This window comes from Trichomycterus rosablanca, chromosome 3 (assembly GCF_030014385.1).
Source record: "Trichomycterus rosablanca isolate fTriRos1 chromosome 3, fTriRos1.hap1, whole genome shotgun sequence".
In the NCBI taxonomy this organism is placed as follows: Eukaryota; Metazoa; Chordata; class Actinopteri; order Siluriformes; family Trichomycteridae; genus Trichomycterus; species Trichomycterus rosablanca.
In genome coordinates this window covers 47,189,771-47,202,792 of record NC_085990.1, presented here as the reverse complement: position 1 = coordinate 47,202,792, position 13,022 = coordinate 47,189,771, and the positions used below count along the sequence as shown (strand labels likewise).

General features: G+C 37.8%; 1 protein-coding gene across 1 annotated transcript; it reads right to left on the bottom strand.

The window, feature by feature from the left end:
• Nucleotides 1–2,180: 2,180 nt before the first annotated feature.
• mecr (mitochondrial trans-2-enoyl-CoA reductase) lies at nt 2,181–12,332 on the bottom strand. Its single transcript, XM_062992171.1, has 10 exons — nt 11,822–12,332; nt 11,644–11,741; nt 9,526–9,657; nt 7,820–7,963; nt 7,619–7,721; nt 5,892–5,994; nt 4,813–4,886; nt 4,601–4,661; nt 3,262–3,334; nt 2,181–2,420 (listed from the first exon to the last, which is right to left on the bottom strand). The coding sequence occupies exons 1-10, from the start codon at nt 12,052–12,054 to the stop codon at nt 2,257–2,259; spliced, it is 1,185 nt and encodes a 394-aa protein (XP_062848241.1). The 5' UTR covers nt 12,055–12,332; the 3' UTR covers nt 2,181–2,256.
• Nucleotides 12,333–13,022: the final 690 nt, after the last annotated feature.

The window sequence follows — 13,022 nt, the reverse complement described above, 5'->3', positions numbered from 1 at the left end:
GTGTGCGGCGTATGGTCTGAGCACTGACAGGCTGACCCCCCACCTTTTCAATCTCTGCAGCAACGCTGACAGCACTCCTGCGCCTATCTTTCAAAGACAGCAGTTGGATGTGACGCTGAGCACGTGCACTCAGCTTCTTTGGACGACCAACGCGAGGTCTGTTCTGAGTGGACCCTGCTCTTTTAAAACGCTGGATGATCTTGGCCACTGTGCTGCAGCTCAGTTTCAGGGTGTTGGCAATCTTCTTGTAGCCTTGGCCATCTTCATGTAGTGCAACAATTCGTCTTTTAAGATCCTCAGAGAGTTCTTTGCCATGAGGTGCCATGTTGGAACTTTCAGTGACCAGTATGAGAGAGTGTGAGAGCTGTACTACTAAATTGAACACACCTGCTCCCTATGCACACCTGAGACCTAGTAACACTAACAAATCACATGACATTTTGGAGGGAAAATGACAAGCAGTGCTCAATTTGGACATTTAGGGGTGTAGTCTCTTAGGGGTGTACTCACTTTTGTTGCCGGTGGTTTAGACATTAATGGCTGTATATTGAGTTATTTTGAGGGAAGAATAAATTTACACTGTTATATAAGCTGCACACAGACTACTTTTCATTGTGTCAAAGTGTCATTTTGTCAGTGTTGTCCCATGAAAAGATATACTTAAATATCTGCAGAAATGTGAAGGGTGTACTCACTTTTGTGATACACTGTATGTATGACAAATAAAGTATATCTCTATCTATCTTAATAAGAAGAGTACACTATATGGCTAAGGTATGTGGACATCCTAATACAGATGTTTCATCCACACCCATTGCTAACTAATGTATACAATCAATAGTGTGCTCCCAGCTCTGTGGCAACAGTTTGGAGAAAGTCATTTTTTATTTAAGACATAATTTTATGAGTTTGGTATTGATAAACTTCAGTGAACTCCATAGAGCCCTGACCTTAACCCCTCTAAACACCTTTAGGATGGATTCAAATGCTCAACCAGACCTCATATTTTTCACATGTTTTGGATAGTGTACTTGTGGGGATAAGAATTGAAAAAGAATAACAATCATAAAAGTGCAGGTGAATGGAGTATTTTTGTCATAAAATAGTGTGGGTAAAAATTTACCCTAAATTAAAACTACTCTTACAAGTACAATTTATTTACATTTAAATAAAACAATAAAAGTGGCACATTGCTGCCGCTCAGGTGGCGCAGCTGTAGAAACACACACTGGAACCAGAGCTGGGATCTCGAATACATCGTATCGAATCCCAGCTCTGCCTGCCGGCTAGGCTGAGCAGCCACATGAACAACGATTGGCCTGTTGTTCAGATATGGGTGGGATTAAGCCAGATAGTGTCTCTCTCATAACTAATGCAATTATGACCTCTGCTGGCTGATTGATGGCGCCTGCACAGAGATGAGAAAAGAGTGCTCTCAGGGTGTGTCTCTCCGAACACAGTGCTGAGCTGCACTGCACTCGTCAAAGTGTAGGTGATAAGATGCATACGGCATGCTGCCCACGTGTCGGAGGGGGCGTGGGTTAGCTTTGTTCTCCTCAATCAGAGCAGGGATCGGCATTGGTGGAGAGGAGGCATGACGCAATCGGGCAATTAGATGCGCTAAAAAGGGAGACAAAAGGAGAGAAAATGCATAAAACAGAAATATTAAAAAAAAAGAAAAAAGTGGCACATTGCTGGACGTGTTCAAATGCATTATTTGTGTTGGGTTAGTATTAACTACAAAAAATAAAATAAAATCTAATTTTAAAATCAGATTTTAAATCTAAAATTTGATACTTAATCAGCAGTATTAATATATTAATATTAATTATCTGAATATAATAGCATCGAGGAGGACATATTTAATATATTTTAATTTAAGATGTACCAATCAAAAAATAGTATCTGTCTGAATACTTGCCTATTCAGATAGATACTATTTTTTTCTGATTGGTACATCTGAAATTAAAATATATTAAATATGTCCTCCACGATGCTATTATATTCAGATAATTCCAAATAATTAATTATGACTTTTTAATGTAATGTCTATTAAGATAATACCACAAAAAATACATTCATTTTGCCAACCTACATCTTATTGTTTGTAAATTGTTATAGCATTGATAATTAATCTAATACGTTATGGTTATAGGCCCATTACTCACACTGATACCACATTTGTGAAATTACTTTTTAATAATTCTTTTATGACTTCTAACAGAAACAAACATTGGATAAAACAATTACTTGACATTACATGACCAAAATCTGTTTAGAGGAGATAAATGGCTTCATAGCATTGTCCAAAGCTTTTTGGAAGTCCTGAATATTCACTTCAGTGCAGGCCGGGGTCGAAAGATTTCCATCTCGAATGAGGCTGCAAAGCTCCTCCAACATGACCCGCAAAGCCTTCTCATCTATGTAAAGCAGACATATGAGTTTTTAGAAAACATTATGCCAAGTTCACACTACACGACTTTCCAAGTCGTCAGGTCACTGTACAGTTCACACTACACAACTGGATCTCTTGTAATTGGAGTCTATCAAGTCGCTGTGGCTTTCACACTACACGACTGATCGGCGATAGGGGGTCACACACTACACAAATATTTTTTGCAATACAGCGTTGGTGTTTTGTAGAAAACGATAAGGTCAGAAACACTGTTTAAACTTGTGTGTGTGCCGATGTATTCTGATATAAACTATATTGTGCCCCTGTCCCACCTTTATACAACGTCTCCCCTGCGTTTCCCCTCACCCCGTATCTTGTGTTCTCATTGGCTGTTCGACATAGCACTCATTGCCAGTTGGGCGACAGATCCAGATATTTGACAAGCTAGATATCTCTCTTCGGATCGAGTTGTTGAGCAGTTTACACATAGTGATTGAGAGCCGAGTTTCGATCGCCGAGCGAACACCGAGTTGCTCCCGAGCCGGCAAGTCTAGCGCAGACCAGTCGGCAAGCGAATATCAGGGCAAAAATCATAGTCATATAAATAAAAAAAATCATATGGAACTAGGCATTAGATGAAAAATAAAGTGCAGTGCAAACAATATGTATCCTTATTGACAAAGTGAAAATGGGTAAAAAACATGGGTCGCATTACATCTGGCAAAAAGCTAAAATTAAGTCAAATTACTCTATACATTTTTAAATTTGTTACATTTATAAAAGAAATTAGATGCTCATTTTTTAATTAAATCTGTTATTGACACCCTCTCCCCCCAACCAGCCCTCTATCCATATTTTATGCTTACTGTGTTTGTTGTCTTTTTTCCACTGTGTGACCCAAAAGCCTCGTAGTTTCACATCCCTAAAAATAAGGACACTCTGGAGGAAACAGCACAAGTTAACCAGAGAACAAAACCACAGTATGTGCATACACTGATCAGCTATAACATTAAAACCACCTCCTTGTTTCTACACACATTGTCCATTTTATCAGCTCCACTTACCATATAGAAGCACGTTGTAGTTCTACAATTACTGACTGTAGTCTATCTATTTTTCTACATACTTTTTTAACCTCCTTTTACTCTGTTCTTCAATGGTCAGGACCACCACAGAGCAGGTATTATTTAGGTGGTGGATCATTCTCAGCACTGCAGTGACACTGGCATGGTGGTGGTGTGTTAGTGTGTGTTGTGCTGGTATGAGTGGATCAGACACAGCAGTGCTGCTGGAGTTTTTAAACACTGTCCACTCACTGTACACTCTATTAGACACTCCTACCTAGCTGGTCCACCTTGTAGATGTAAAGTCAGAGACAATCGTCATCTATTGCTGCTGTCTGAGTTGGTCATCCTCGAGATCTTCATCAGTGGTCACAGGATGCTGCCCACGGGGCGCTGTGTGTTTGTTATTTTTGGTTGGTGGACTATTCCCAGTCCAGTAGTGACAGTGAGGTGTTTAAAAACTCCATCAGCGCTGCTGTGTCTTATCCACTCATACCAGCACAACACACACTAACACACCACCACCATGTCAGTGTCACTGCAGTGCTGAGAATGATCCACCACCTAAATAATATCTACTCTGTAGTGGTCCTGTGGGGGTCCTGACCACTAAAGAACAGCATGAAAGGGGGATTGTTTGTTTGTTTAATAGGATTTTAACGTCATGTTTTACACTTTGGTTACATTCATGACAGGAACGATAGTTACGCATTACACAAGGTTCATCAGTTCACAAGATTATATCAAACACAGTCATGGACAATTTAGTGTCTCCAATATACCTCACTTGCATGTCTTTGGACTGTGGGAGGAAACCGGAGCACCCGGAGTAAACCCACGCAGACACGGGGAGATCATGCAAACTCCACACAGAAAGGACCCGGACCGCTCCACCTGGGGATCGAACCCAGGACCTTCTTGCTGTGAGGCGACAGTGCTACCCACTTAGCCACCGTGCTGCCCGAAAGGGGGCTAACAAAGCATGCAAAAAACAGATGGACTACAGTCAGTAATTGTAGAACTACAAAGTGCTCCTATATGGTCAGTGGAACTGATAAAATGGACAGCGAGTGCAGAAACAAGGAGATGGTTTTAATGTTATGGCTGATCGGTGTATATGTCAAACAGTAACGTTGCTTACCACAGGCACTGTTACTGGTTGCTTGGCCATCCCTCCATATGTAACCATGGTGCCCCCTCTCCTACAGAGAACAGCAGATAAAACTGTTTTAGTTGTGCTTCATTTTTACACTACATTTAGAGAAGACCATGTGGTTAACAAACTCAAAAACTGTTTATATTTTTAACCACAAACCACTTTCTACACTTCACTGCATACTTAATGCAACTTACTGCAAATGACGCAGCAGTTCTGTAGCACTTCTTCCTCCTACTCCATTTAGAGCCAGTTTAGGTCTAGAACAAGACTATGCAAGATACACATTATATTGTTGCATGTTTAACACTTTCCAGTTTTGCTTGTTTCTTGTAAAGATACCAACCGTACAGTAACTCTAAATGTTAAATTACAATAAATTAAATCAACTGATGCACTATTTAGATTGGTCTTTCATAGGGAGGTTATTTTTTTTTACCTAAATTCAAAATAGACAGAGGTAAGAAAGAGCTATGATTGTAAAGAAAGAAAGAAAACTAAAAATACTTGTAAACAATTTTCCAAATAAGGCTTTTTAATGTTTTTACAATAGTTCAGTAGTGATCTGTGACTCTTAAACGTCAGCGCTCAGACCTCCCCATCTAAATACATAATCCAGCCTAGTTTACTGTGTACTCTCCTAAACTACTGCAAAAGTTACAAAACAAAAATCATGACAATCATTCAGCTTTAGAAAAACCTCCAGCAGACAGTACAGAAAAGGTTATCACCTAAATAAAACAGCTCATTTCTTAAGTATTTTAATGAATTTCTTAATTTAATCACATCACCACACAGGCTTCTCGAACACTACACGGCACCAGTTGTTTTATTCTGTTCTCCTTAACTCTTAATAAACAGAATGGGTGGTTGAAGCAATTGTCTTTGCTTACTTTACAATTATTCACTGAACATAAAAACAGCCACGAGTGTGATTTTACTATACTTGTGTTAAACACTTAAACACGTTCATGTAAAACCAATTCTATTAACACAGTGGGTAAATCTTCTCATTAAGTTATAAAATTACCAGGTCTAGGTTCAAAATTACAGGTCCAGGTCAATTCTAAGACAACAGAAAATCTGGACTTGGACCCAATACAGACTTCTATGTTTTCAGTAATATGAGCACAAAGTACATTTAATATTTTCTAGCATTTTTACTACTACTACTTCTTTTAAATTCACATCAGCCTATTTTAATGATTCAAATTGTCATCATGTGAACAAAAAATAATAGTATGTATTTTAAAATAACTGATATCAGAAAACCAACCTTAAATAGTTCCTTTATTTCTGGCTTTCTGAGTGCCTCCTCCTTAATCACATGTGTAGCTCCAATTGCCTTTAGTCTGTCAGTCAGCTGTTGCAGGTCCGGTCTGGAGAAGCGTAGCAAATAAAATTACTAAAGCAAAAACACTCCTAAACTGTAAACTAGATTTTTACTATTCTCATGCAGTAAATATTTGTGATCAATTGTCTACAGCATTATTTAACAGACAAAAACTGCATTTTGTAGTATTTATTATTATTTACTGGTTTATGTACTGTTTTACATACATTTTCATATTATTTATTTAGTTATTAGGATTTTAGCGTCATGTTTTACACAATTTGGTTACTTTCATGACAGGACAGGTAATTGCTGGTTACACAAGATTCAACAGTTCAAGTCTTTAATGTCAAACACAGTCATGCACAATTTTGTATCTCCAATTCACCTCACTTGCACGTCTTAGTACTGCGGGAGGAAACCGGAGCTCCCAGAGGAAACCCACGCAGAACATTTTCTCATTATTAACCACATATCATAAGGTAAAGAAAAAAATTATAAAAAAACTAATAAGCATTTAAACTACTAGTATTGCCAAAACCATAAGTGCCTGTAGTGCTATAAAAAAGATCTGCCATCGAAAAAAAGGGCTAAGATTGGTGGAGGTCAGTTATCTACATCAGTTTTGTTACACTGGTACAACAGCAACTGACAGGACGTCTAGGGGTGGGGAGGGGGGTAGATGCATGTTTAAATAAATTTAATCCTTTGTGCAAACTCCACCTTGAGGTCATCGCCAGTGAAAGAGCTCCACCTGGTCCAGAAACTCATAAGGAGTTAACTGTCCTCAAACAAGAAGGTATGCAGGTATAAAAAGGGCTACAGCTTAAACATGAACATCTCCAATGGAGATGGAGACACCGTAGATTCAAGAATGTTCTTAAGTATGAAGTTATGAAGTTCTTAGCATTACAAACATTCTGGGAAACCCAGCCCTGTTTAATTTTACACTGGAGCAGTTGTAGTATGTAGACTAGACTATTAACAAATGTTGACAACCACTAGGTCCCCACTCTTTGGCTCATAAACAAGGTACTTAACCCTCATTTGCAAAAAAGTTAAGATAGATGTTTTAAAACAACTAGATCACAAATTCCAGTGAGCAAAGAAAGACAAGTATCAGTACTACAACAACATCTGTGAAGACATGATGATGGAAACAAAGAATTGTTTTCCAGACAATACATGAAATCAGAAATAACTGTTAACCTGATAAGTTGATCTAATAAGATCTCAACTACATAGAAAAACAATGATGAAGTCAGACATGCCAAGATCTAAGATCACTGGCATAAAAAAAAGAAAAGCCACAGGATGTAGGTTTGAATTGCTAAATGAAATCATCAAATAACATGCCAGTTAAGTGGAAAGTTGCAGTATCATTTGCAAGGCATAAACCACAGGTTAAAGTGGACTGATCTAAAGCATACAAAAATCTGTGTACATGCTGGTTAAAGTAAATACTGTTGCTGTGCTTTTTAATCCAAGTAAAATATGCTAAAATAAGGCATAAGCTGCCAATTTTATGGTGCTGCATTGGTTCTTGAGGTACTCTAGGTGCCTCAAATATCATTCCTGAATATGGCAAAAACAATATACCTTTTTAAATGTTAAACACAGACAGGTCTGACAGTTTTTTCTTTGAAGTAGATTAACTCCAGGCAGTTTACCTGTCTCTAACTACATTAATACTTTGAACACCCTTTGCTGCAGCTATCTGGATCACAGCCTGTCCGACTCCACTGTTAGCTGCATTCTGGATGACTGTGTCTCCTGAAATCACAAGTTATATATAATACTCATTAAGGAAAGCATGGATATTGTGCATTTAATATAATGCTAAAAGAATACAATATACAAGCTAAAATAACCTGGTTTGAGGTTTTCAAAGTCAAAGAGCATTCGGTATGCAGTGCATGGGTTGACTCCAAGAGTGGCTGCTGAAAGGAGAGGGATATCAGTGGGCAGCGAGACCAAATCATCCTCGCTGTAAACTGCTGCTGTACGCCAAGTGCCTGTGCAAATAAACACAGCAGCAATGATAAAGTACACCTTAGTCAACAAACCAGTTTAAATAATCAAGTCAAATAACAACATAGTTAAAGAAATACAGTTGTAATAAGAATCACTCACTTTTCCCTTTTATAAAAAGAAAAACCCAAAAGGACAAGTTGTTTTAAATCCTTTTCACAATATCGTGTATGGTAGATGGTGAAACACCTAATTATTAGCAATCTTGCATAGACAAATGTTCTTTTTAAACTGATGGACAATTCTCTTACAAAGTTTGACACAAAGTGGTGAACCATGAGCCAACTTTGCTTGCAAAGACTGAGCTTTTAGTGGATCCTACTTATATACCTAATTATGATACTCTCACCTGTTACCAATTCCCCTGCTTATTGTGGAACATTCTGAAATGGTCAAACGTTATTCTATAAACTTTTTAAGCAGGCTGCTAACATTCATCATAAGTAAAAGTAAGTTGGTTGAAAAAGTTAAATTTATGTATCTACGTTGTAATTTGCATCATTACATTCTATGCGATTAATTTTTGGAAGTAAAATCAAAATATATTATAATCAGAAATACACTGATCAGCCATAACATGCTTGTTTCTACACTCACTGTTCGTTTTATTAGCTCCACTTACAATATAGAAGACTTTGAAGTTCTATCATTACTGACTGTAGTCCATGTATTTCTCTACATACCTTTTTAGCTGCTTTCACCCTGTTCTTCAATGGTCTGGACCACTACAGAGCAGGTATTATTTAGGTGGTGGATCATTCTCAGCACTGCAGTGACACTGACATGGTGGTGGTGTGTTAGTGTGTGTTGTGCTGGTATGAGTGGATCAGACACAGCAGCGCTTCTGGAGTTTTTAAATACCGTGTCCACTCACTGTCCACTCTGTTAGGCACTCCTACCTAGTTGGTCCACCATGTAGATGTAAAGTCAGAGACGATCGCTCATCTATTGCTGCTGTTTGAGTTGGCGATCTTCTAGACCTTCATCAGTGGTCACAGGACACTGTTGGCTGGATATATTATTGGTTGGTGGACTATTCTCAGTCCAGCAGGGACAGTGAGGTGTTTAAAAACTCCATCAGCGCTGCTGTGTCTGATCCACTCATACCAGCACAACACACACTAACACACCACCACCATGTCAGTGTCACTGCAGTGCTGAGAATGATCCACCACCTAAATAATACCTACTCTGTGGTGGTCCTGGGAGAGTCCTGACCATTGAAGAACAGCATGAAAGGGGCTAACAAAGCATGCAGAGAAACAGACAGACTACAGTCAGTAATTGAAGAACTACAAAGTGCTTCTATATGGTAAGTGAAGCCAATAAAATGGACAATGTTAGTAGAAACAAGGAGGTGGTTTTAATGTTATGGCTGATTGGTGTATTTTAAGTAGATAACATTTGAGTAACTTGTCATATTGTTGAAATAATTTAAAAATCACATGTGATTGTCTCAAATGTGGGTGTTTTTAATTTATAAAATATGTTTTTAATAAAACAAAATGTACAACTTTAAAATCTTTAAAAAGACACAATGACTTACCTAAACCAGCATCCCTGGGAATTACCCAGTCACCCACTCTGATTGTGTTTACATGACTACCGACTTCTAAGACCTGCCCCACTCCTTCATTTCCACCTACTGCCGGAAGATCAGGAAGTATCGCATAGGTGCCTGTTAAAGCAGACACAGGGGTGTGAATAACAGTGAGTTAAATTAGACACAAGTTTACTATATATAATAATCTATACATTTTATACAGTTTAATATAAATAATCTATACATTTAAAACTCAAGTGCTATATTCTGTATCCTTTCTTAAAAAGGGGAAATGTTCTCAACTTTGATATGGTTATCATCCATATGCTAATTATTTAATTTTATTTAAGGGTCTTATAATGACTTCAGTCATGGTGTATTAGGTATTCAGTTTCACAAAACATCTTTACCAAATACATACAGCAACATGTAAGTGATTTAACTACAGCTGGTGACTTCTCTCTGCCCATATTCACAGAGTTGACTGCACATAATAAAATGTAATGTAAATAAAATTTTAGAAACCAAAAAATAGGATCTGCTATAAATTAAAAGCTAGTTGAACACAAACGTGCAAGTTTAAATTGATGTGGGTGTGGAGATTGCTTTGCTCAAAAAAGGAATAACTGGTTGTTGGATTACATCTGACTGCTTGAACAAAATTGCTCTAAGCATAAGGTGACCGTGTGGTTTTTTTTCCGACACTGACAAGAAATTATTGGTACATGTATTTTTTAATGAGCTAGTTACCATAGCAAATCAAATTAACCACCAAATAAATTTCTAAACCACCAACTCAATAATCGAACATAAAATCTTTTCTGAAAAACCACAATTTGACTGACACTGATATTAAACTTTTTTTTACATATATATTTTTGTTTATGCATTTCTCCCCTTTTTCTTCCAACTTTAGTGCATCCAATTACCCAATTGCATTATGCTTCTCTCTACTGATGCCGATCCCCGTCCTGATTGAGGAGAGCGAGACTAACACACGCCCCCTCCAACACGTGTGCAGTAGCCGACTGCATCTTTTCACCTGCACGAGGCGAGTTCATGCGCGGATCAGCTCTGTGTATAGAGAGACACAGCCTGATCAACGCATTATTCCTCGACTCTGTGCAGTATTATCTGTGCAGATTTATGCTAGTAATCACGAGTGCATTATTTAATTTGGACACAATTCTCTTATGTAATGCTCATTTTAGCACTTTGAGGGCTTTTAAGTGTCACTCATGTTTCATTTTGTTTTGGAGCAATTTCTTTACAATTATTATTATTATTATTATTATTATTAGTAGTAGTAGTAGTAGTAGTATTTATAAACAAGCTAACCCAAAAGTAGGTCAGAAAAACAGAATGTTTTATAACATTTTCAAATCAATACTGGATACATTTTATTCCTCCCTGAAATAATCATTTAAGGAACAACAGACAACAACTTTAAAAAATACCATTTAAGAGAAACTAAATCATATTTTGTATTAAATGAGTAATACATCTGTACAACATCACACTTACTCATATAAAAACAATAGACTTGTAAAAAGAAAATAGCAGCGTTTAATTTAACAACACAAGTGACAAGAATGCATAATGTTTTCTCAGTTCGATATTTAACAATATTACAGGCTGTTCTTTTTAGAAATGTAAATAGCAGCAAAGCGTAGGAATTCTACTTTAGGTCAGTATCACTGATGGCTTTGTTATATTGCTGGGCCTTTGGACTCCAGGTTTAATGCATCCCTTAGGGATAACACAGAATGTATAATGCTTTTATTTGTCCTATATACATATACAGACGTACAGTACAACAAAATTCTTCCCATATCCCAGCTTGTTTGGAAGCTGGGGTCAGCCATCGTATGGCAACCTGGAGCAGATAGGGTTAAAGGCCTTGCTCAGGGGCCCAACAGTGTCTGCATGGTTGATAGCCCAAAGTTCTACCACTGTCCCAACATATGTCACTACAGAAGAATAAATAAAGTCTACTGCTACTTCATACTGTGACAGCACTGTTTGACCGGTTTTCACAGTATGAATTAGCTGCCTCTGCAGTCAGCAAAATGACTCTGAAATACAAGCATCAGAAAACAACTATGATTACACTGCTCTTGCCTTGGATCATGTTTATATCAGAAGGGTTGATGGGAGCTGCAAGCATTTTCACAAGGACATTTTTAGCTTGCAGAGCAGGAAGCTTCAGAGTCTCCAACCTGTCAGTCACAACAGAGGAATCAGAATGAATATCAGGTGTATAGAGGAGGGTGAGTGTTTATGTGTATACTCTGCTTACTGAACGACTTCTGAGGGATCCCCATGACTCCTGTATGTTAGGGCAGTGCTGTCTGTAGTTAGAGTCCCTGTGGAGAAGTGACTACAGAAGGGAATGTGTCTTCTCACCAGAGTACCAGTGTGTGATCCTGTGGTTAATGCATGTCCACCCGCTTTTTTATTAAGCGAGAATCGCCTACGCAAAATTCGAGCAATACGACAACCTTCCATACTAAAGCAAGTATTCATGAACATATTTCCACATGCAAATGATCTTAAAATCCGTAAATGTCAACACGGACGTCAGAAACGAAACAGCTACCAGTAAGCGGCCATGTTGGCTCCGTATAGGATAGAGCGTTACCGTAAAGTCTGTAATAGCAGGTTCAGAGATGTGGAGGGAAATACAATCTTTTTAACTGCACCAAGCTGAAATAACTCAAATATAGGGCTGTAGCTTTACATGAGCGTCTTTCCATAACCCAGAGTAATCCACATTTGCACCTTTGCAATTTTAATGGTTTCTGAATGGTTCTGGATGCTGTTCAGGCCAGTGTTGCCAACTCCTCAGTAAGGAAAGTAGCTATTGGCTGTCTCAAAAGTCGGTAGAAGTCGCTAAATGACGTCATCGCCTAATTTGCATAAGGTCCATTTGCATGTAATTGACGCTGTAGAAGAGAGGAATAACGTCGTGGGAGAGACAAAAAGTGGGTAAAAAAACACCCTAAATATGTTTAGAACTACAAATGAACATTCTTCTGTTAATTCGTGGTTTGTTTTTGTTTTTTAAGACAACACTGAGCTACTAATAATAATAATAATAATACTGATAATTTTCAGCCTAAATGCATGAAAAAATGCTCAAAACACAGGATAAGCAAATGATGTTTGGCATTTCACAAATAATAAACCAGTTAAACCATCATGACCTACAAATCAATATCTTAAAATGTACAGATCAGTAATTATACATTATAAAGGACAAATTATTTTTGCTTGCATGTCTTTAAAGTAGCCTACCAAGTTTGTAAAATGCATTATTTGTTAGGACACACAAGCAATGAAAGTTTTCCCTCTCGTACATATGAGAGGTTGTATGTACGAGACTTGCTTACCTTCATATTCAACTCAAATCACTTGTCTAACATATGAATCAGTGTATTGATGGGCGTGGCAACAGTGTCTTGGACTGGAAAGAATAACCTGTCAATCAAACTTTTCAC

Bases quoted from the DNA above. Each gene is read 5' to 3' on its own strand.
- mecr (XM_062992171.1), bottom strand. From the start codon at position 12,054: ATGTTCATGAATACTTGCTTTAGTATGGAAGGTTGTCGTATTGCTCGA. The intron at 7,964-9,525 runs GTAAGTCATTGT...TTATTTGCACAG, and splicing joins TCCCAGGGATGCTGGTTTAG to GCACTTGGCGTACAGCAGCA. The intron at 2,421-3,261 runs GTAAGCATAAAA...TGCTTTACATAG, and splicing joins GAAAAAAGACAACAAACACA to ATGAGAAGGCTTTGCGGGTC.